We start from the raw sequence: 21,324 nt of genomic DNA on the forward strand, positions 1-21,324 counted from the left end.
AATGGAGTTTAATTTGTGTAAATGTGAGCTGTTGCATAATGGGAAGACAAATTGGGGTCGGATCTTCATAGTGAATGGTCGGACCCTGGGGAGTGTTGTAGAACAGGGGACCTAGAGGTACAAGAAGTTAGTTCTGTGAAAGTGTCTCTCAATAGGGCACATTGGCCTTCATCAGTAAGGGCACTGAATATAGAAGATGGAATATGTGGCAATTTTACAAGATGTTAATGAGGTCAAATATTGTGTTCAGTTTTGGTCACTCTCCTATAGGCGAGATGCCATTAAGCTGGAAAAAGTGCAGATAAGATTTACAAAGATGTTGCTGGTACTCGAGTGATTGACTTGCAGAGACAGATTGGCCAGATTTGGAGTTCTTTCATTGGAGCAAACAATAATGAGGGGTATTCTCATAGAAGTGTACAAGATCATGAATGGCATAGATAGGGTGAATGTGCACGGACATTTTCCCAGAGTTGTGGAATTGAGAACTAGAGGCCGTAGGTTTATGGTGAGAGGAGTGAAATTTAATAGGAACCTGAGGGGCAACTTTTTCAGCTAGAGGCTGGTCAAATAATACAGAATGAGCTACCAAAGGAAGTGGTTGAGGCAGGTACAATAAAGACATTTAAATCTAGGTAAATGAGCGTCTTGGTCAGCATGGAGCAGATGAACCGCAAGACCTATTTACATGCTGAAAGACTGAGTATTTTATAACAGCAGTTCAGTTTTAATAATTGGCATAAGGATAGGGGTACTAAATATTACACTGTTAATTGAAATAAAATTGTTAAAGCAGTGATAAACACATAATTTTGATAGAAGGAAAATTATTTTCACCATTTTGTGACAAAGATCTATGTAAAGTGACAGATTTTTTCTTGTTTATAGATCTTTGTTGCAGAGCCATGCAACAGCCTAAGCACAGGACTTCAGTGCGAAATGGATCCCGTGTCACAAACCCAAGCATCAGAGGCTCTAGCTGGACGAGGATACAGCATTGTTGGATGGTACCATTCACACCCTGCTTTTGATCCTAATCCATCTTTAAGGGACATCGATACCCAAGCAAAGTATCAGGTACAAATTCAATCAAGGTTCAGAATTAAAAACACATTTCCCATTGCTCAGGATTTAAAGAAATAGAGATTACTATATTTTCCAGTTAATAGCTTTGAAAATATAAATTGAGTTTTCACATGTTTTTTAATGTCATCATAGAAATAGAAACTTATATATTTCTTGCATTTAGCAATTCATTAACTGATCCATACCAAAACTAAAAGAAGCCATAATTAGGATTTATTTTAATGTTTATAATTTTTTAGAAAACACTGAGCACATATTCTCCATTTCATCATCTAATGAAACTATTTTTAAGAGTTAAATTTTCTTGGGATTATATTTATTGCAAGAAAAAATGGGCATCTAACAACATTACAAAACAATTACTTATTTAGTGCCTGTTATGTCGCAGGCATTTAGGGCTGTAATGAAGGCTCTCCATCTCTGGTGGTGTTTAGAGCTTCCTTCATCGTGTCAGTAGCTTCCTCTTGGTTTTCACTATTGTCAGTCATGCAAGTCCCAGGAATGCTGTTGCAATCGGATGTAGAAGAATTCTTCATTGCTGTTTCTGTAACAGTTTTGTTTTATCAGTCAGGGTTGTTAGCCCTGAGCTGAACTCCAAACCTGGAGAACTGGTGGACCTCTCTTAGTCTGGCCTCTACGCTTTGACCTGTTTGGCCTGGGTGACCCGACCAAGAGCCAAAGCATAAAGCTCCAACTCCAGCCAACATAGCTCTTCGGATCACTGAAACACTTGAGCATCCAAACTACAACAAGGTTGTGGTCCTCTTGGACGACAAAGCAATTAACTAATAGTATATTTTACAATATGACCGAAGTTGAAAATATTGCTGTCTTTTCCTTTTCCTGTTTCACCATGTAGACAAATTAAGATAGGTTTTCAGCTGAAATGCATAAATATTTTGAATATGCACTATCAGCTAAGGACAACAACTGAAGCATTAAATATGTACTTGGATAGCTTAGGAACTGTGCTCCAGTTAATGGAGACAAAAAGCTCATCAATTTATTTTTCACTTGAAAGAGCTCAGTTGTTGAGATGATCATCAGTCTTTACAATTATAGCACTTCATTGCTAGTTATACAGGCCAATTCATCCTTGGTGTCCAGTACCGCTTTGGGCACCAAGGGCCCATTTAAATTTTGTAAGTATGTAATGGTCATTGGCTGATAAATAGTACTGTCAAAAGAATTGTCACCTTTTTTTAATGTTTTAATTCTTAATGAGGCAGCATCTCCCTGAAAATCATCATGGCTATTTTCTGCACTTTCTTCAAGCACATCCTCTGCCTGGCACAGGACATAATGGCTGCCAAAAATAATTCTGGCTCCAGAAACTTGACATAATCAGGGGAGAATCCTGGTGGTTCAGACAACATGTCCAAATTGCACCCTGTCAACATAACTAATAGTTTAGCAAAGTGTCTAATTCCTCATGGTGTTCCTGTTCTGTCTGTGCTATATTAGTTGCATTCTTAAGATGGATTGTGATATAAATACACAGCAAGGCTAAGAGTCAAACTTATGGGACTGCTTCATCACAGATTGTGCTTTGTAATACCAAAGGTTGCACTATATAAAAACACTTTATTGTAAAGGTTTCATTAAAAAAATTGTTCTGCAAACTGCTTTTTCTTGATCCCTTTGTGTGTAGAGTCTAATTACTGGTTCCTGGTTCCTATGTATTTCAGAATTACTTTTCACGTGGAGGAACACAATTTGTTGGAATGATCATCAGTCCGTACAATATTTGCAACTCCTTGCCTTACTCCCAGGTCACATGTCTTATAGTTAGTGAAGAACTCAGTGCAGATGGCAGTTTCCGTAAGTACGGGCAGTTGAGAACATTTCACAACGTTCTTCAGGCAGGCAAGACAATACTTGTCATTCTTTCTCCAGACTCAAGGTGTGGCCTTGGGCACCCACGTGGGCCCCAGCTGTGCCTGCTTTTCATTGACTATATGGAACAGCCCATGTTCCAAGCCTTCCCTGATAATGCTTCCCAATTCCTTTTGTGCTACATTGACAGCCTTATTAGTGCTGCTGCACGCACCCATGTTGATTGAGCTCATCAGTTTCATCAACTTTGCCTCCAAATTCCACTCTGTCTTTAAATTCACTTGGTCCATTTCTGACACCTCTCTCCCCTCTCTTGATCTCTCTATCTCCATCTCTCCATTCTGGCAACGAACTGTCTACTGATATTTTCTATAAAGGTACCAACTCCCACGGCTGTCCTAAATATATCTCTTCCCACCTTGTCTCCTGTAAAGATGCAGTTTCTTTTTCTCAGTCCCTTCATCTCTACTGCATCTGTTTCCAGGATGGGACTTTCCTTTGCAGAACATACGAGATGTCTTCCTTCTTCAAGGAACAGGGTTTCCTTTCTTCCACCTTCACCTGCATCTCCTTCATTTTTGGACCTCTGCCCTCACCCCATCTTCCCACAGTCTTAACAGAGATAGAGTTCCTTTTGTTCTCACCAACCACTCCATGAGCCTTTGCATACAGCTTTTATTCTCCATAACTTCCACCACTTTCAACAGGATCCTACCACCAAACATATCTTTACAGCCCACACTTTCTGCTTTCTGCAGGGATCTCTCCCTCCATGATTCCCTTTTCCATTGGTGCATCCTGACTAATCTCCCTCCTCAAACTTATTGCTGCTACACCTGCCTATCCTCCTCCTCCCTCACTGCCATTCAGGCCCCAAATAGTCCTTCCAGGTGAATCAATACTTCACGTGAATCTTTTGGAGTTGCGTATTGTATCTGATGTTCCCAGGTTGGTCTCTGCCACTTTTGTGAGACCCGACAGGGATTGGAGGACTCTTTGTTGAGTATCTTCATTCCATCTGCAAAAAGCAGGATATTCCGTTGGCCAGCAATTTTAATTCCAAACCCCATTCACATTCCAATTTGTCAGACCATGGCCTCGCCTGCTGCCACAATGAGGTCAATCTCAGGTTAGAGGAGCAACCCCTCAAGTTCTGTCTGGGTAGCCTTCAACTTGATGTGATAAACATAAATTTCTCCAACAGGTAATTGTTCCCCTTTCCCCCTTCCCCCTTCCCTCTTCTTTCATCCCCCACTCTGGCTCCCCTCTCACCTTTCCCCTTTTCCTTGCCTGATTATCACCCCTCTTCCTTCTCTTTCACCCATGGTCCATTCTCCTCTCCTTTCAGATTCCAGTCCGTCGTCACCTATCACCTCCCTGCTTCTTTCTTCCACTTTCACCCACGTGGCTTCACCTCTAGCCTGTACTCCTCCCTTCCCTTCCCCCACCCCCCCAAACATCACATTCTAGTCTGGACCCCTTCTGATTCTGGCTTCTTCCCCCCTTTCTTTCCAATCTGTTGTAAGTTGACTATTTATTCATTTCCATAGACACTAGCTGGCCTGCTGAGTTTTCCCAGTATTCTGTGCGTGTTGCTCTGGATTTCCAACATCTGCAGAACCTCTTGTGTTTATGACTTACTTCTCATACTTGTCTACCTCTTCCTCCTCATCTATTACATTGGAATATTTCACATTCAATCTTCATGCGTGTAGATGGGAATTGAAATATTCTCATGAGTGTCCATTTTGAATTACTTAAGCTGACATTTAGCAAGTAAATAATATATGCTTGTTATATATATTATTTCAGATTGTGATACACTGTGACTATCAAAGCGTGCAATCTCACATGGCTCACTTAAGCAAAATTCTTTACTAAATATCCAATAAAATTTGCATGTGTGTCAAAATGTAGAGGAGCTTTTGAACCTCTGTTTTCTTTTCATGTAGGCCTTCCATACAAATGTGAGTTGAAGCAGTTAAATGAAGAACCTCTGTGGGTACGGTTGATAGATAAAGCACGCTGGATAATGGAGAAGTACAAGCTATCCCTTAGGCAAGTAATATGATACAGATTGTTGATTTAAGGAATTAATCTAATCTCCTGCCTATAGTGCTGTGCACTTTTTCCTTTTGGTCTTACTTCTAGATTGGGTGTTCATTGCTGATATTCTAATTAACAAACATGCACACAAATACACACTTAAACATACTTACATTGTTCATCAGAATTATACTGGGATTTTGCATCTAAAGTCACATAACATTTTGTGTGTCTCCCCCAAATACAGCATTTTGCCTAATGTAAGTTATCTCTTTAACTCTAAACTTGTCAGTTCATGCTCATTCATTTACAGCTATCCACATGCTAGTAATTGTATTGTGTGTCATTCATCCTTGACTTGCTCAGTTCTTCAATATTGAAGTTGATAAACATTTTTTTTAAATTTAAATCTATTTCCTGTCACTTGTGTAAGTCATTGCTTATAAATGTAATTGACTCTGACGAACATGTTGCATTTTAATTTATAGCAACATATCAGATGTAATTTTTCGTCCTATGTAATGTAATTCTGAGGGATCTTCTGCTGGGCCAATCCTTTCTAAGTTATAAAATGTAAGATCCTCCTAACAGTTTTCATTGCTCAGCCTTTTATTCCCGTGAATTTCCTTTTACTAGCATTGGTGATCGTTGAATCATAGAATCACACAGCACCAAAACAGACTATTTCAGCCCATTTCAACTGTGCTAGCTGAGATACTACCTGTGCTAATCCTGCTTGCCTGTACTAGGACCATGTCCCTCTGTGCCTTTCCTATCCAAGTCCCTGATAAGTTGCCTTTTAAACATTGTAATTGTTTCTACCTTCACTATCTCCTCAGGCATTTTGTTAGATATAACCAGCATCCTTTATGTGAAAAACTGACCCCTCAGATCTCATTTATATTTATAAGAAATTCAGTAGTTAACAGCCATTTTTGTCCATTTCAACCAAGAAGCCTTCTTCCACTACCATTATTTGCCCACGTTTGGCTAATATCTCTCCAAACCTTTTCTATCCATGAGCCTGTCCAAATATCTTTTAAGTGCTCTAACTGTACCTGCCTATAACACTGGCAGCTCATTCCATATACCACCTCCCTCTGTGAGGGAAAAACTTGCCAGTTGTAAATCGTTCCTCTTTCGAAAGCAGTTATCTGTAGTTTTAGATCCTACTACCCTGGCAAAAAGATTGTGACCACCTACCTCATGATTTTATAAACCTCAGCCTCCTTCACTCCTGCAAAAACAGCCGCAGCCAATCCAGTCTCTCCTCATAACTCAAGCCTTCCAACTTGTAGTATGGTGACCAGAAGTGAATACACTATTCCAGGTCCTGTCTGTATTGAAGTCTGTCGTTTTATTTGGGTTAACTTCATTGTTGTGAGGATGTTACTAATGCCTATTCAGAACATATGCTATTTTGAAATTGTCCTTGGTTTAAATCACAATTACATTTTTTAAGGTTGTCTTTGACTGCCCTCTTCCTGCACTATAATAATTTTGTATAATTATAATTAACCTCCATTTCTTTATTTTGTTCCTCAGTTTCTCCTTATTCATCTCATTTCCATTAGAACCATAGAAACTACAGCACAGAAACAGGCCCTTTGGCCCTTATTGGCTGTGCTGAACCATTTTCTGCCTAGTCCCACTGACCTGCACACGGACCATATCCCTCCATACACCTCCCATCCATGTATCTGTCCAATTTATTCTTAAATGTTAAAAAAGAACCTGCATTTACCACCTCATCTGGCAGCTCATTCCATACTCCCACCACTCTCTGTGTGAAGAAGCCCCCCCTAATGTTCCCTTTAAACTTTTCCCCCCTCACCCTTAGCCCATGTCCTCTGGTTTTTTTCTCCCCTTGCCTCAGTGGAAAAAGCCTGCTTGCATTCACTCTATCTATACCCATCATAATTTTATATACCTCTATCAAATCTCCCCTCATTCTTCTACGCTCCAGGGAATAAAGTCCTAACCTATTCAACCTTTCTCTGTAACTGAGTTTCTCAAGTCCCGGCAACATCCTTGTAAACCTTCTCTGCACTCTTTCAACCTTATTTATATCCTTCCTGTAATTTGGTGACCAAAACTGAACACAATACTCCAGATTCGGCCTCACCAATGCCTTATACAACCTCATCATAACATTCCAGCTCTTATACTCAATACTTTAATTAATAAAGGCCAATGTACCAAAAGCTCTCTTTACGACCCTATCTACCTGTGACGACACTTTTAGGGAATTTTGTATCTGTATTCCCAGATCCCTCTGTTCCACTGCACTCCTCAGTGCCTTACCATTAACCCTGTATGTTCTACGTTGGTTTGTCCTTCCAATGTGCAATACCTCACACTTGTCAGTATTAAACTCCGTCTGCCATTTTTCAGCCCATTTTTCCAGCTGGTCCAAGTCCCTCTGCAGGCTCTGAAAACCTTCCTCACTGTCTACTACACCTCCAATCTTTGTATCATCAACAAACTTGCTGATCCAATTTACCACATTATCATCCAGATCATTGATATAGATGACAAATAACAATGGACCCAGCACTGATCCCTGTGGCACACCACTAGTCACAGGCCTCCACTCAGAGAAGCAATTCTCTACCATCACTCTCTGGCTCCTTCCATCGAGCCAATGTCTAATCCAATTTACCACCTCTCCATGTATACCTAGCGACTGAATTTTCCTAACTAACCTCCCATGCGGGACCTTGTCAAAGGCCTTACTGAAGTCCATGTAGACAATATCCACTGCCTTCCCTTCATCCACTTTCCTGGTAACCTCCTCGAAAGACTCCAACAGATTGGTCGAACATGACCTACCACACACAAAGCCATGTTGACTCTCCCTAATAAGCCCCTGTCTATCCAAATGCTTGTAGATTCTGTCTCTTAGTACTCCCTCCAATAACTTACCTACTACTGACGTTAAACTCACTGGCCTATAATTTCCCGGATTACTTTTCGATCCTTTTTTAAACAATGGAACAACGTGAGCCACTCTCCAATCCTCCGGCACTTCACCCGTAGACAGTGACATTTTAAATATTTCTGCCAGGACCCCCGCAATTTCAACACTAGTCTCCTTCAAGGTCCGAGGGAACACTCTGTCAGGTCCCAGGGATTTATCCACTTTAATTTTCCTCAAGACAGCAAGCACCTCCTCCTTTTCAATCTGTACAGTTTCCATGGTCTCACTACTTGATTCCCTCAATTCCATAGATTTCATGCCAGCTTCCTTATTAAATACAGACGCAAAAAACCTATTTAAGATCTCCCCCATTTCCTTTGGTTCCGCACAAAGCCGACCACTCTGATCTTCAGGAGGACCAATTTTATCCCTTACAATCCTTTTGCTCTTAATATACTTGTAAAAGCTCTTTGGATTATCCTTCACTTTGACTGCCAAGGCAACCTCACGTCTTCTTTTAGCCCTCCTGATTTCTTTCTTAAGTATTTTCTTGCACTTCTTATACTCCTCAAGCACCTGATTTACCCCCTGTTTCCTATACATTTCATACAACTCCCTCTTCTTCTTTATCAGAGTTGCAATATCCCTTGAGAACCAAGGTTCCTTATTCCTATTCAATTTGTCTTTAATCCTGACAGGAACATACATACTCTGCACTCTCAAAATTTCCCCTTTGAAGGCTTCCCACCTACCAATCACATCTTTGCCAGAGAACAACCTGTCCCAATCCACGCTTTTTAGATCCTTTCTCATTTCTTCAAATTTGGCCTTCTTCCCTAGGACCAGATCTATCCTTGTCCATGATCAAATTGAAACTAATGGTGTTATGATCACTGGAACCAAAGTGCTCCCCTACACAGACTTCTGTCACTTGCCCTAATTCGTTTCCTAACAGGAGATCCAATATTGCATCCCCTCTAGTTGGTCCCTCTATATATTGATTTAGAAAACTTTCCTGAACACATTTTACAAACTCTAAACCATCTAGACCCCTAACAGTATGGGAGTCCCAATCAATGTATGGAAAATTAAAATCCCCTACCACCACAACTTTATGTTTCCTGCAGTTGCCTGCTATCTCTCTGCAGATTTGCTCTTCCAAGTCTCGTTGACTATTGGGTGGTCTGTAATACAATCTCACTAATGTGGCCATACCTTTCCTGTTTCTCAGCTCTACCCATAAGGACTCAGTAGACAAGCCCTCTAATCTGTCCTGCCTGAGCACTGCTGTAATATTTTCCCTAACAAGCAATGCTACTCCCCCACCTTTCATTCCTCTGCCTCGATCACATCTGAAACATCGGAACCCTGGAATATTAAGCTGCCAGTCCTGCCCCTCCTGTAGCCAAGTTTCACTAATTGCTACAACATCATAATTCCACGTGTCAATCCACGCCCTCAACTCATCCGCCTTCCCCGCAATACTCCTAGCATTGAAATATATACACCTCAGAAGATTTTTACCACCACTCACAACCTTTCTATCAGCGGATTTGCTTAAACTTTCAACATCATTTATTTTCACCCCAGCCACACTGTCAGCTCTGGCACTCTGGTTCCCATCCCCCTGCAAATCTAGTTTAAAGCCTCCCCAATAGCACTAACAAACCTCCCTGAAAGGATATTGCCCCCCCTGTGGTTCAAGTGTAACCCGTCTCTCTTGTACAGGTCCCACCTGCCCCAGAAGAGGTCCCAATGATCCTGAAATCTGAAACCCTGCCCCCTACACCAGTTCCTCAGCCACTTGTTCCTCCTCCAGAGCATCCTATTCCTACCCTCACTGGCACCTAGCACAGGTAGCAATCCTGAGATTAACACCCTTGAGGACCTGCTTTTCAACCTCCTACCAAGCTCTCTATACTCACTGTCCAGGACCTCTTCACTGTTCCTTGCTATGTCATTGGTACCGATGTGCACCACGACATCTGGCTGGTCACCCTCCCACTTCAGAATGTCATGCAATCGATCAGAGACATCCTTGACCCTGGCACCTGGGAGGCAACAAACCATCCTGGATTCTCTGTCACGATCACAGAACCTCCTATCTGCACCTCTAACTATCGAGTCCCCTATCACTACCACTCTCCTCTTTCTCCCCCCCTCCATTCTGCACTGCAGAGCCAGACTCAGTGCCAGAGATCTGGCTACTGCAGCTAGTCCCAGGTAAGTCATCCCCCCCAACAGTATCCAATGCGGTATACTTGTTGTTGAGGGGAATGGCCACAGGGGAACCCTGCTCTGCCTGCCCTTTCCTCTTCCCTCGCCTGACAGTGACCCAATTTCCTGTCCTCTGCTCCTTTGGCGTAACTACCTCCCTGTAGCTACGATCTATAATCTCCTCATTCTCCCGAATGATCCGCAGGTCATCCAGCTCCTGCTCCAGTTCCCTAACGCGGTTTGTCAGAAGCTGCAGCTGGATGCACCTCCTGCAGGTGTCATTGTCAGGGACACCAGAGGGCTCCCTGACTTCCCACATCCTGCAAGACGAGCATTCCAACATCCTGCCTGGCATTCTCACTGCACTAAACAATCTGAACAAAAAAAACTTACCGGAACCTACCCTGGCCTTTGCCTGTTCTCGCCGAAGCCTGTTTGAGCCAAAGCTGTCCCACTCTGACTCAGTCCACTCCGACGATCGCCGCTACAACGATGGCTGCTGTATATGGTGGTCTGCTTTTTAAACCTTAGCGCACTACGTCACGTGCCTGCGCAGTGCAGACCCTTCTCCCCGAGCAGTGTTTAGAAAAAAAAATGACTTTTTCTACCCGATTTCTTCACTCCTTCTCAGCTGCTTGCTTTGACTGAAACAAGAACCGTTGAAAATTTCTCTTTTTTTAAACCTTGGCGTGCTACGTCACGCGCCTGCGCAGTGCAGACCCTTCTCCCCGAGCAGTGTTTAGAGAAAAAAAAACGACTTTTTCTACCTGATTTCTTCACTCCTTCTCAGCTGCTTGCTTCGACTTTTAATAAGTTTCAATATTTTCTTTTAATCATTGCAGTGCCCCATTACCTGTGGAGCATTTTCATTTAATTTTTAATTTGATAATGCACTTAATCTGAAGCAATAGTTTGAGCATTGTATTTAACTTGATTGTACAGCATTATTTAGAAGTATTCTCTGTTAGTGCTAGTGTCTTATGATTAACCTGTTCAAACTATTATTTATTTGTATTTATACCATTTAAAACTAATTCCTTGGTACTTTTGGTTGTATTTTGCCTTCTCTTAATGTGAAGTACAGTCGCATGCTGGTTATGTTATTGGCCTACCAATCCAGAGGCCTAGGCTAATGGTTCAGATTCATGAATTCATATGCCACTTGAGAAATATAAATTTTAGTTCCCAGATTGAATACATTTGAATTACAGATTTGGTATAGTTAATGTTAACTAACAGGATATTGTAAATACTCATTTAGTCCATTTTTTTGGGGAGGGTGTGGGGAAATAACTACTCTGTACAGAACCATGAATTCAAACCCACGGTAGGAGAGCAATAGAAATACAGCGTCAGAAACAGGCCATTAGGCCCATCTAGCCCCTGCCAGACCATTAATCTGCCTAGTCCCATCAACCCGCACTCAGACCATAGCTCTCCATACCCCTCCCATCCATGTACCTATCCAAGTTTCTCTTAAATATTGAAATTGAACCCGCATCCACCACTTGTGCTGGCAGCTCATTCCACAGTCTTACCACCCTCTGAATAAAAACGTTCCCTCTCATGTTCTCCTTAAATGTTTTACATTTCATATTTAACCCATGACCTCTAGTTGTAGTCTCACCCAACCTCAGTGGAAAAGGTCTGCTTGCATTTACAAAAACATTCTAGGAAGTTAAAGGCTGGTATGCCTTACATCAGTGGTAGGAAACTTACTGGAGAAGATTCTTAGAGATGGGAGTTACTGTCATCTGGAAAAGTATAGATTTATTAGGAGTAGTTACAGCACGGCTTTATGTGGATTGCATCTTCCAAACTTGACTACGTTTTTAGTGGAGGTAACAAAGGTGATTGATGAGGGTAGCATAGCAAATATTTTATACCTGGACTTTAGTAAAGCTTTCAACAAGATATGTCATGGTGGGCTGATCCAGAAGATTGAAGTATATGGGATCCAAGGAGACTTGGGTAGACAGGATTCAAAATTGGCTTAGCCGTGGAAGATGGAGTAGTAGTGGAAGGGTACTCCTCTGACACAGTGTGTTCCAAAAGGATCAGTGCTGGGACCCCTGATGTTTGTACTTTGTATATATGATTTATACAAAAACGTATGTGAGCAGATCAATAAGTTCACTGACAACACAAAAACAGGCTAAGTGGTGGATAGTGAGGAAGGTTATCAAAAAATACAGCAGGAGATACACCAGTTGAAAATATGGTCAGGAAAATGGAAAATGGAGTTTAATTTGGAAAAGCATAAAGTGTTGCGCTTTGGGAGGTCAAATGTAAGGGGTAAATGACAGGACTCTTAGGAACATTGAAATAGAGTGAGATCTTGTAGTGAAAGTCCATATCTCCCTCAAAGTGGCAATGTAAGTAGATAGGGTAGCAGAAGAGGTGCCTGTTGAGATAGGCAAAGTTTAAAGGAGATTTTGAACATACAACAGTGCATCACGGAACAGACTCTTTAGCCTATGATGTTGTGCTAACCTCTTAATCTGCGCTGAAATCAGTCGAACCCTTCCCTCCCACGTAGGCTTCCATTTTCTTTTATCCATGTGTCTATCTAAGAGTCTCATAAATCTCCCCATTGTACCTGCCTCTAACATCAGCCCTGGCAATACACTTCAGGCACTCTCTGGGTAAAAAAACACCTAACTCTGACACCCCCCCCCCCTCCAATTATTGTAAAATTAAATGTTTTCTCACATTAACTATTACATAATGTACTGGCTGGGCACAGGAGTACATTCAGCCAGAGACTCATTCCACTGAGATGCAACACAGAGCATCATAGGAAGTCATTCCTGCCTGTGGCCATCAAACTTTACAACTCCTCCCTTGGAGGGTCAGATACACTGAGCCAATAGGCTGGTCCTGGACTTATTTCCTGGCATAATTTACATATTACTATTTAACTACTTATGGTTTTATTACTATTTAATTATTTATGGTGCAACTGTAACGAAAACCAATTTCCCCCGGGATCAATAAAGAATGACTATGACTATGGAAGAAGGCACTGGCTGTTCACTCTCTCTATGCCTCTTACCATCTTATATATCTCTATCAAGTCTTCTCTCATCCTGTTTGCTCCAAAGAGAAAAACACTAGCTCGCTCAACATTTCCGCCTAAGGTGTTTTCTAATCCAGGCAGCATCCTGGCAAATTTCCTTTGTCTCTTTCTAAAGCGTCCACATCCTTCCTATAATGAGGTGACTAGAACTTAACACAATATTCCAAGTGTGGTCTAACCAGAATTTTATTGAACTGCAGCATTACCCATGGCTCTTGAACTCAGTCCCCAGACTAACGAAGGCTAACACAGCATATGCTTTCTTAATCACCCTAAAAATGTTCTGAGCAATTTTAAGGGATCTATTGACTCGGACTCCAAGATCCCTCTATTCCACACTACTAAGAATCATGCCATCACTTGGTGTTCTGCCATCGAGTCTGACCTTCCAAAGTGTATCACTTCACACTTTTCTAAAATTAAATACCGCCTGCCACTTAAATTTTATGAAGGAGATTTATGTGACAATTGTTTTTTTACACCAAGTGTGGCAGATGCCTAGAATGCACTCCCAGGAAAAGCAGTGGAAGTAAATATGATAGTTACATTTAGGGAATAGGTGGGGAATGAAGTGATATAGACGATGTGCAGGCAGATGGGATTAGTTTGGATTGGCATCATTACTGACACAGGCAACATAGGCCAAAGTGTCTGTTCCATTGCCATGGTGTTCTATGTCCTAATGCACCACTGAAGGAGACATTTAGCCCATTATGTCTGTACTGAGTTGTACAACCTAATCCCGTCTTCCAAAAGTAGGCACAGAATGCTGCAAATCACGGTTCTTCAGGTACACATCTAAATGTTTCTTCAGTTAAGATAAAGCAGCCATATGGTGGAAATCTGCTAGAAAATAGAAGAAATGCTTAGCAGGTTAGGCAACATCCACGGAGATAAAAACAGAGTTAATGTTTCAGGTCAAAGGCCCAACATCAGAATAGCAAATGAGAGTAAAATAGCAATTCCTTGAAGTTGCAGAGAAGGTGATGAGACAAGGGGAACACTTTTTAAACCTGATGTGGAATTTTGCTACCGCATCTTTTCATACAGTGTGTTCGGACCATAGAAATCTCTAGCTGAGAAATGTTTTCTTCATCTCTTCATTTTAAATCTATGTCCCCAGCTTTTGCAGTTCTCTGAAGAGAAATAGATTTTTTTCATTTTACTCTATCTGGACCTCTCATAATTTTCTACACATTAAACTCTGTGCCTCTTGTACCTCGCAAAGAAATCAACACTAATTTATCCAATTTTTTCTTAGCTTTAATTTTCCAGTCCTAATAATGTCCTCTATATCAGCTCCAGAACAATGACATCTTTCATGGAATGCAGTGACTGTAACTGTACATGATAATACAAACTGTGATCTAACTAGGGTTATTTTCAGTTGTGATATAATCTATCTTGGCTCTTAAAGGAGGCCTCTTGAATGGTTTCTAACCACATTATTGACTTGTCCTACTGAGCATATAAAAAGTTCCCTCTGTAGCATCACTTATTTATTTTCTACCGATTCTTGCCCATTCCCTTAACAGCTGCACTTCTGTAAATGCATTACTTCAAACTTTTCTGCATTAAATTCCATTTGCCATTTATTCTACCCTTTTCAACAGGCCTAGTTTCCTGCAGTCTAGAGCTTTTCTCCTCAGTCAACCACATAGCCAAGTTTTGTACTATTGCACAGTTCTGTCTCATTTCTCCTACGTTTAGTCTTATATCATAAATATAAATTGCAAAAAGCAACAGGCTAGTTACTGAGTCATCTGAAACAACATTGATAACCAAACCTTCTATTGACCATTCTCCTTTCCTTCTAGCCAGTGATCTACCTTGGAGAGTAATCTGGAGATTTCTACTTTTGAAGACCCACTTCTTAGTCTCTTTTGTAACTCTTTAAAATCTTCTTCATTGTTTTATTTGTCTAGGATATTTGGTACTAATCTGTGCCGTGATCGCTTCATTTTTCTCTTGTAGCTGCTCAGTGATGTCCTTGATTCTGTAACCAAGGAGGCAACACACCTTCCTGGAATGCCTTCTGCAATCAATACATCTTCTACTCCTCTAATAATAAAATTCCCTGATTTTTTTTTCTTCTTGATCTTTTTTCCTCCTTCCCTGGGCAGGTACTACAACTTTTCCTTTGCCATCACTCCCCAGAAAATGCGGTGATTAGAGACCTGGATGGTCTCAAGGTCACACTAATCAACCTGCCTGCTCCTTTTTGTCTGCATGGCGGTGGACCTTTCTTCTTTGCCTGCACTCTGTTGATCTACAGGATGACAATCACCTGGAAAATGCTAATCATCAAAATTCAGCCTCACAAAGGGACCTCAGTGCTGTCAGCTCTTGCTCAAACTCTAAATTCCGCTGTGGTTGATGGCACTTCCTGCATCTGTGATTATCCAGGACACAGGAAATGTCTGGTGTTTCACAAAGCACAAGATATGCATTCACTAGGTTGAGGCACCTTGCCTTGTCACCATTTATTAGATTAGTTCACTGAGTAGTACAGCACCTCTTTCCCTCAGTGTACATAAATCTCCCATGTACTAAAATCCTCCGCCACTTCAGTGCTCTGTCAAATTGCAATTAATAGTAACTGTCCTTGGAAATAACTGGCAAAGCACAGCTTGTCGTAAGAGTAGTTTACCATCATCTCCTTAAGATGCAAGTCTGTAGTAAATCACAGTTCGCGAGGAAGTTGTGGAATCTATGAATGAATATGTTTTTAAAATTCTTAGTGATGAAACTCAGATATAGAGATAAGTGCTCTATTGCAGCAGCAAGGATCTCTCCCTTGTAACAAGGATTGAAAAAAGTTGTGCAGTGGGGAATTATATCACTTAGATTTGGGAAGAAAATCTCAGTAACTCATTTATAGCTTCCGCCAGTCATGAATTGTTAGTTCACTCTTCACCAAAAAAGCAGGGCTTCTTGGGTAGTAATTTCTGGATTGCTGCCTGTGCCATGCGCCAGTGAGAGTAGAAACAGAGTGATCTGGCAGATCAATACATGGCTGAGAAGCTGTTGCAGGGTCCAAGGCTTCAGGTTCTTGGATAATTGGGATGTCTTCGGGGGAGATATGATCTGTTCAAAAGTGATGGGTTGCACCTGAACCCGAGGGGGACCAATATTCTTGTGGGAAGGTTTGTTTGAGCTGTTGGGGAGGGTTTAAACTAATTTGGTAGGGGAATGGGTACCAGAGTGGAGGGACTCAGGATAGGATGGATGGTAAAAAAGCAAAGAAAGCATGCAGTCACACTGTCAGGAAGGGCAAGCAGATGAAAGGACATAATTGCAGCCAGCAGGGTGAGTATCAGTGCATTAGGGACGCAGAATCAAAAAAGGTAGCAAATACAGTACTCAATGTATTATATCTCAATGCACAGAGTATAAGAAGTAAGATGGATGATATTGTTGCACTATTATAGATTGTCATGTATGATGTTGTGGTCATCACTGAATCGTAGCTGAATGATGGTTGTAGTTGGAAGCTAAATGTCCAATGTTACACTTTGTATCAGAGGGATAGGAAGGTAGGTAGAGGGGGTGGCATGGCTCTGCTGGTAAAGAATGGCATCAAATCAGTAGAAAGATGTGACATAGGATTGGAAGATGTTGAATCCTTGTGGGTTGAATTAAGGAAATGTGAGTGTAAAAGACCCTGATGGCAGTTATATACAAACCTCCCAACAGTAGCTGGGATGTGGACCACAGTTTACAACGGGAAATAGGAAAGGCGTGTCAAAAGGGCAATGTTATGATACTCATGGGAGATTTCAACATGCAGGTTGATTGGGAAAATCAGGTTGGAAATGGATCTCAAGAGAGTGAGTTTGTTGAATACCTATGAGGTGGCTTTTTTGAGCAGTTTGTCGTTGAGCCTACTAGGGGATCAGCTATACTGGATTGGGTGTTACGTAATGAACCAGAGGTGATTAGGGAACTTAAGGTAAAGGAACCCTTAGAAGACAGTGATCACAGTATGATTGAGTTCAACTTGAAATTTGATAGGGAGAAAGTAAAATTTGACATAGCAGCATTTCAGTGTTATGAGAGAGGAGTTGGCCAAAGAAAATTGGAAGGAGATGCTGGCAGGGATGACAGCAGAGCAGCAATGGTGTGAGTTTCTGTGAAAACGGCGGAAGATGCAGGATTGATGTATTCCACAAATGAAGAAGTACTCAAATAGCAAAATAGTGCAACTGTGGCTGACAAGGGAAGTCAAAGCTAATGTAAAAGCAAAAGAGAGGGCATACAACAAAGCAAAAATTAGTGGGAAGACAGAGGATTGGGAAGCTTTTAAAACCCTACCGAGAGCAACTAAAAGAATCATTAGGAGGGAAAAGATGAAATATGAAAGAAAGCAAGCTAGCAAGTAACATCAAAGTGGATAGTAAAAGCTTTTTTCAAGTACGTAAAAACAAAACAGATGAGAATAGATATAGGACTGCTAGAAAATGAGGCCAGAGAAATAATAATGAGGGGCAAGAAAATGGCAGATGAACTAAATGTGTATTTTGCATCAGCCTTCACTGTGGAAGACACTTGCAGTGTGCCAGATGATGAAGGGTACAAGGGAAGAGAAGTGAGTGCAGTTACTATTACAAGGGATAAGGTGCTCAAAAAGTTGAAAGATCTAAAGGTACATAAGACACCCGGACCAGATGAACTGCACCCTAGGAATATGAAAGAGATTGTGGAGGCATTGGTAATGATTTTTCATATATCGTTGGACTCTGGCATGGTACCAGAGGACTGGAAAGTTGCAAATGTCACTCCACTCTTTAAGAAAGGAGGAAGGCAGCAAAAAGTAAATTATAGACCAGTTAGCCTGACCTCATTGGTTGGGAAGATGTTGGAGTCATTTGGTAAGGATGAGGTTACGGAGTATTTGGTGACACAGGACAAGATAGGCCAAAGTCAGCATGGTTTCCTTAAGGGAAAATTTTGCCTGATAATCCTTCTGGAATTCTTTGATGAAATTACATGTAGATTAGATAAAGGGGATGCAGTGGATTTTGTATACTTGGACTTTCAGAAGGCCTTTGACAAGTGCTACACATGAGGTTGCTTACCAAGTTAAGAGCCCATGGTATTACAGGAATGTTACTGGCATGGCTTGAGCATTGGCCAATAGATAGGAGGCAGTGAGTGGGAATAAAAGGGTCCTTTTCCGGTTGGCTGCCAGTGACTATTGGTGTTCTTCAGGGGTCAGTGTTGGGCCCACTTCTCTTTATGCTGTATATCAGTGATTTAGATGATGGAATAGATGGCTCTGTTGCCAAGTTTGTAAATGATACAAGGATTGGTGGAGGGTCAGGTAGCATTGAGAAAACAGGAAGGCTACAGAAAGACTAAATTAGGAGAATGGGCAAGAGAGAGGCAAATGAAATACAATGTTGGAAAATGCATGGTCATACACTTTGGTAGAGAAATAAATGTGCAGACTATTTTCTAAATAGGGAGAAAATCCAAAGGTCGGAGATGCAAAGGGACTTGAGAGTCCTTGTGCAGAACACCCTGAAGGTTAACTTACAGGGAGAGTCAGTGGTGAGACAGGTAAATGCAATGTTAGCATTCATTTCAAGAGGTCTAGAATACAAGGGTAGGGATGTGATGCTGAAACTTTATAAGGCACTGGTGAAGCCTCACCTTGAGTATTATCAACAGTTTTGGACTCCTCACCCAAGAAAAGATATTCCAGCATTGGAGGGGGTTCAGAGGAGGTTCACAAGGATGATTCCAGGAATGAAAGTGCTATCATACGAGGAACGTTTGATAGCTCTGGGTCTGTACTCTTTGGATTTAGAAGGATGAGTGGGGATCTCATTGAAACCTTTCGAATGTTGAAAGGCCTAGACAGAATAGATGTGGAAAGGATATTTCTCATGGTGGACGGTCTAGGACAAGAGGGCATAGCCTTAGGATAGAGGGGCGTCCATTTAAAACAGAGTTGCAAAGAAATTTCTTTCACCAGAGGGTAGTGAATTTTTGGAATTTTTTACCACGGCAGCTGTGGAGGCCAGGTCGTTGGGTGTATTTAAGGCAGAGCTTGATAGTTTTTGATTGGCCATGGCATCAAAGGTTATGGGGAGAAAGCCAGGGAGTGGGGCTGAGGAGGGGGAAAAAGGATCAGCCATGATAGAATGGTGGAGCAGACTCGATGGGCCAAATGCCCTAATTTTGCTCCTCAACAATCAATTGAAGAAATTGATCAATCAACCCATACAGTTATTTAAAGTTTAATATATACAGACCACAAATTCTCATATCCATCTTATAACTTCATCCTGTTCAATCTTTCCTGAAAACTATGATCTTTCATTTCCATAGTGGTTTTTTTGCAGCTTTTTAATTGCTTCAATGTTCTTTTGGAAGTGTGGAGAACGAACTTTGCAAAGTGCTATAAGTGCAGACTCACCAGTGTCATATATACATTTAAGGTGCCACTGAATTCTCTTATTCGTTTTAGATTCTAATTGCTATTTTGACTTGTAATGCCTTTTTAACAGTATATTTAGCTTGTATTTCTGATTTCCCCAAAGAAGTCTCTGCTTCATTTTTCTTAATTTTTATGTATGCCATTTAATGGTCCAAGCTGAAGGCTGCACAGTGCTTTTCATATTGACATCTGGTGGAACACAACAGTAAAGTTTGTTCAAATGAAAGTGTTTGATTTTTTAATTACATCTTGAATTTAGGCGTGAATTAAGAGATTCCAAAACATAAAACAAAATCGTGTCTTAGCATTGTTCCTAGACACTTAATAACTCATAGCACATGACATTTTCTTTGTTCTCTTACAACAGTAAACTTCTCAGATAAAAGCAATTTCAAGAAAAATTTTGGAATGCATCTCTCATTTTAATGAGATGGTCAGAATCTTGGTCTTTGGCATAATGCTGCCTGCCACAGAAATATAGCCACCTTCAAGGTTATAAAAGCTGTAGGTATGAAGTCTATTCATTGTACAGAAATTGAGAGATTACATTCCTAGGATATTTAGTTTGTTTTTCCACATGATATGAGAATCTGACTTTTATCAGTAGCTTGTCAATGGCAGATATATTGACATACATATGAAACTCTGAAACATTATGGAAGTAAAGACTGAACTTACATTTCTCTTCTGTGGATGCTGCTGGGCTGAGTATTAAGCATCATTAGCATTCATATGAGTCAGAAGGATGAGGGGGATCCTATTGAAACCTGCTGAATATTGAAAGACCTGTATAGAGTGGATGTGGAGAAGGTATTTTCATTGTTAGGAGTCTCGGATCCAAGGGCACAGCTTCAAAATAAAGTTTCACAGCTTCACCCTTTAGATCTGAGATGAGGAGAAATTTCTTCAGCCGAAGCATGGTGAATCAATGGAATGAGGCCAAGTAATTGGGGTATATTTAAAACAGAGGTTGATAGGTTCTCATTTGGTAAGGGGGATAAGAATTACGGGGAGAAGGCGGAAGTATGGGGTTAAGAAAAAGAAATCAGCCATGCTTGAATGTTGAAGCAGACCTGATGCTCTGAATGGTGTAATTCTGCTCCTTATATCTTATGGTCTTATATTCTTATAGTCAAATTGTGTCATATATCAAAAGGTAGGATATGTAAATTAAATTCAAATACATTTGCAAAAAAAAAACAATTTATAAAAATTGTCACTTAAGTATTTCACAAGTTTGACAGAAGACATTTCTCAGTTAATCATAATTAATTTATTTTCAGCAAAATCATAAGCATTTAATTGTCATTTCATTTTTCAAATTTAATTGTGGTCATACTGTACATATCAAAAGATAACCATATCTTATGTTCTTCAAATCTGCTTTTAAAACTAAATGTTGATTGCAGCTTGCTCGTTTGCAAATCAAGCAATGACATGAAACAGTACCTTTCCTTAACATAAAGCTTGTCATCAATCAGAGTTGATTAAATTTCTCTGGAGAGAGTTTTTACATTACTGAACCAATTCCATTGAATGGATGTAGGATCTGTTTTGGGTCACAATGCTAGTACACTGTAGCTTGGACAATATTTATGGTAAATATGATGGAGAGGGTCAGTAGCTTTAAATTCTTTGCATTATCATATCATATCATAGGATCTGTCCTAGGACCAGTATGTAAGTGCCATCATA

General features: G+C 40.8%; 1 protein-coding gene across 1 annotated transcript in view; it reads left to right on the top strand.

Moving 5' to 3' along the window:
- The window catches only part of mysm1 (Myb-like, SWIRM and MPN domains 1), a 102,766-nt gene that overhangs the window by 66,729 nt on the left and 14,713 nt on the right, over positions 1-21,324 (top strand). Inside the window, exons 16-18 of the mRNA XM_072273811.1 lie at positions 889-1,077; positions 2,775-2,907; positions 4,875-4,980. Coding sequence (XP_072129912.1) covers positions 889-1,077; positions 2,775-2,907; positions 4,875-4,980 — 428 coding nt within the window. The remainder of the gene's footprint in view (positions 1-888; positions 1,078-2,774; positions 2,908-4,874; positions 4,981-21,324) is intronic.

This window comes from Mobula birostris, chromosome 12 (genome assembly GCF_030028105.1).
Source record: "Mobula birostris isolate sMobBir1 chromosome 12, sMobBir1.hap1, whole genome shotgun sequence".
Classification (NCBI taxonomy): Eukaryota; Metazoa; Chordata; class Chondrichthyes; order Myliobatiformes; family Myliobatidae; genus Mobula; species Mobula birostris.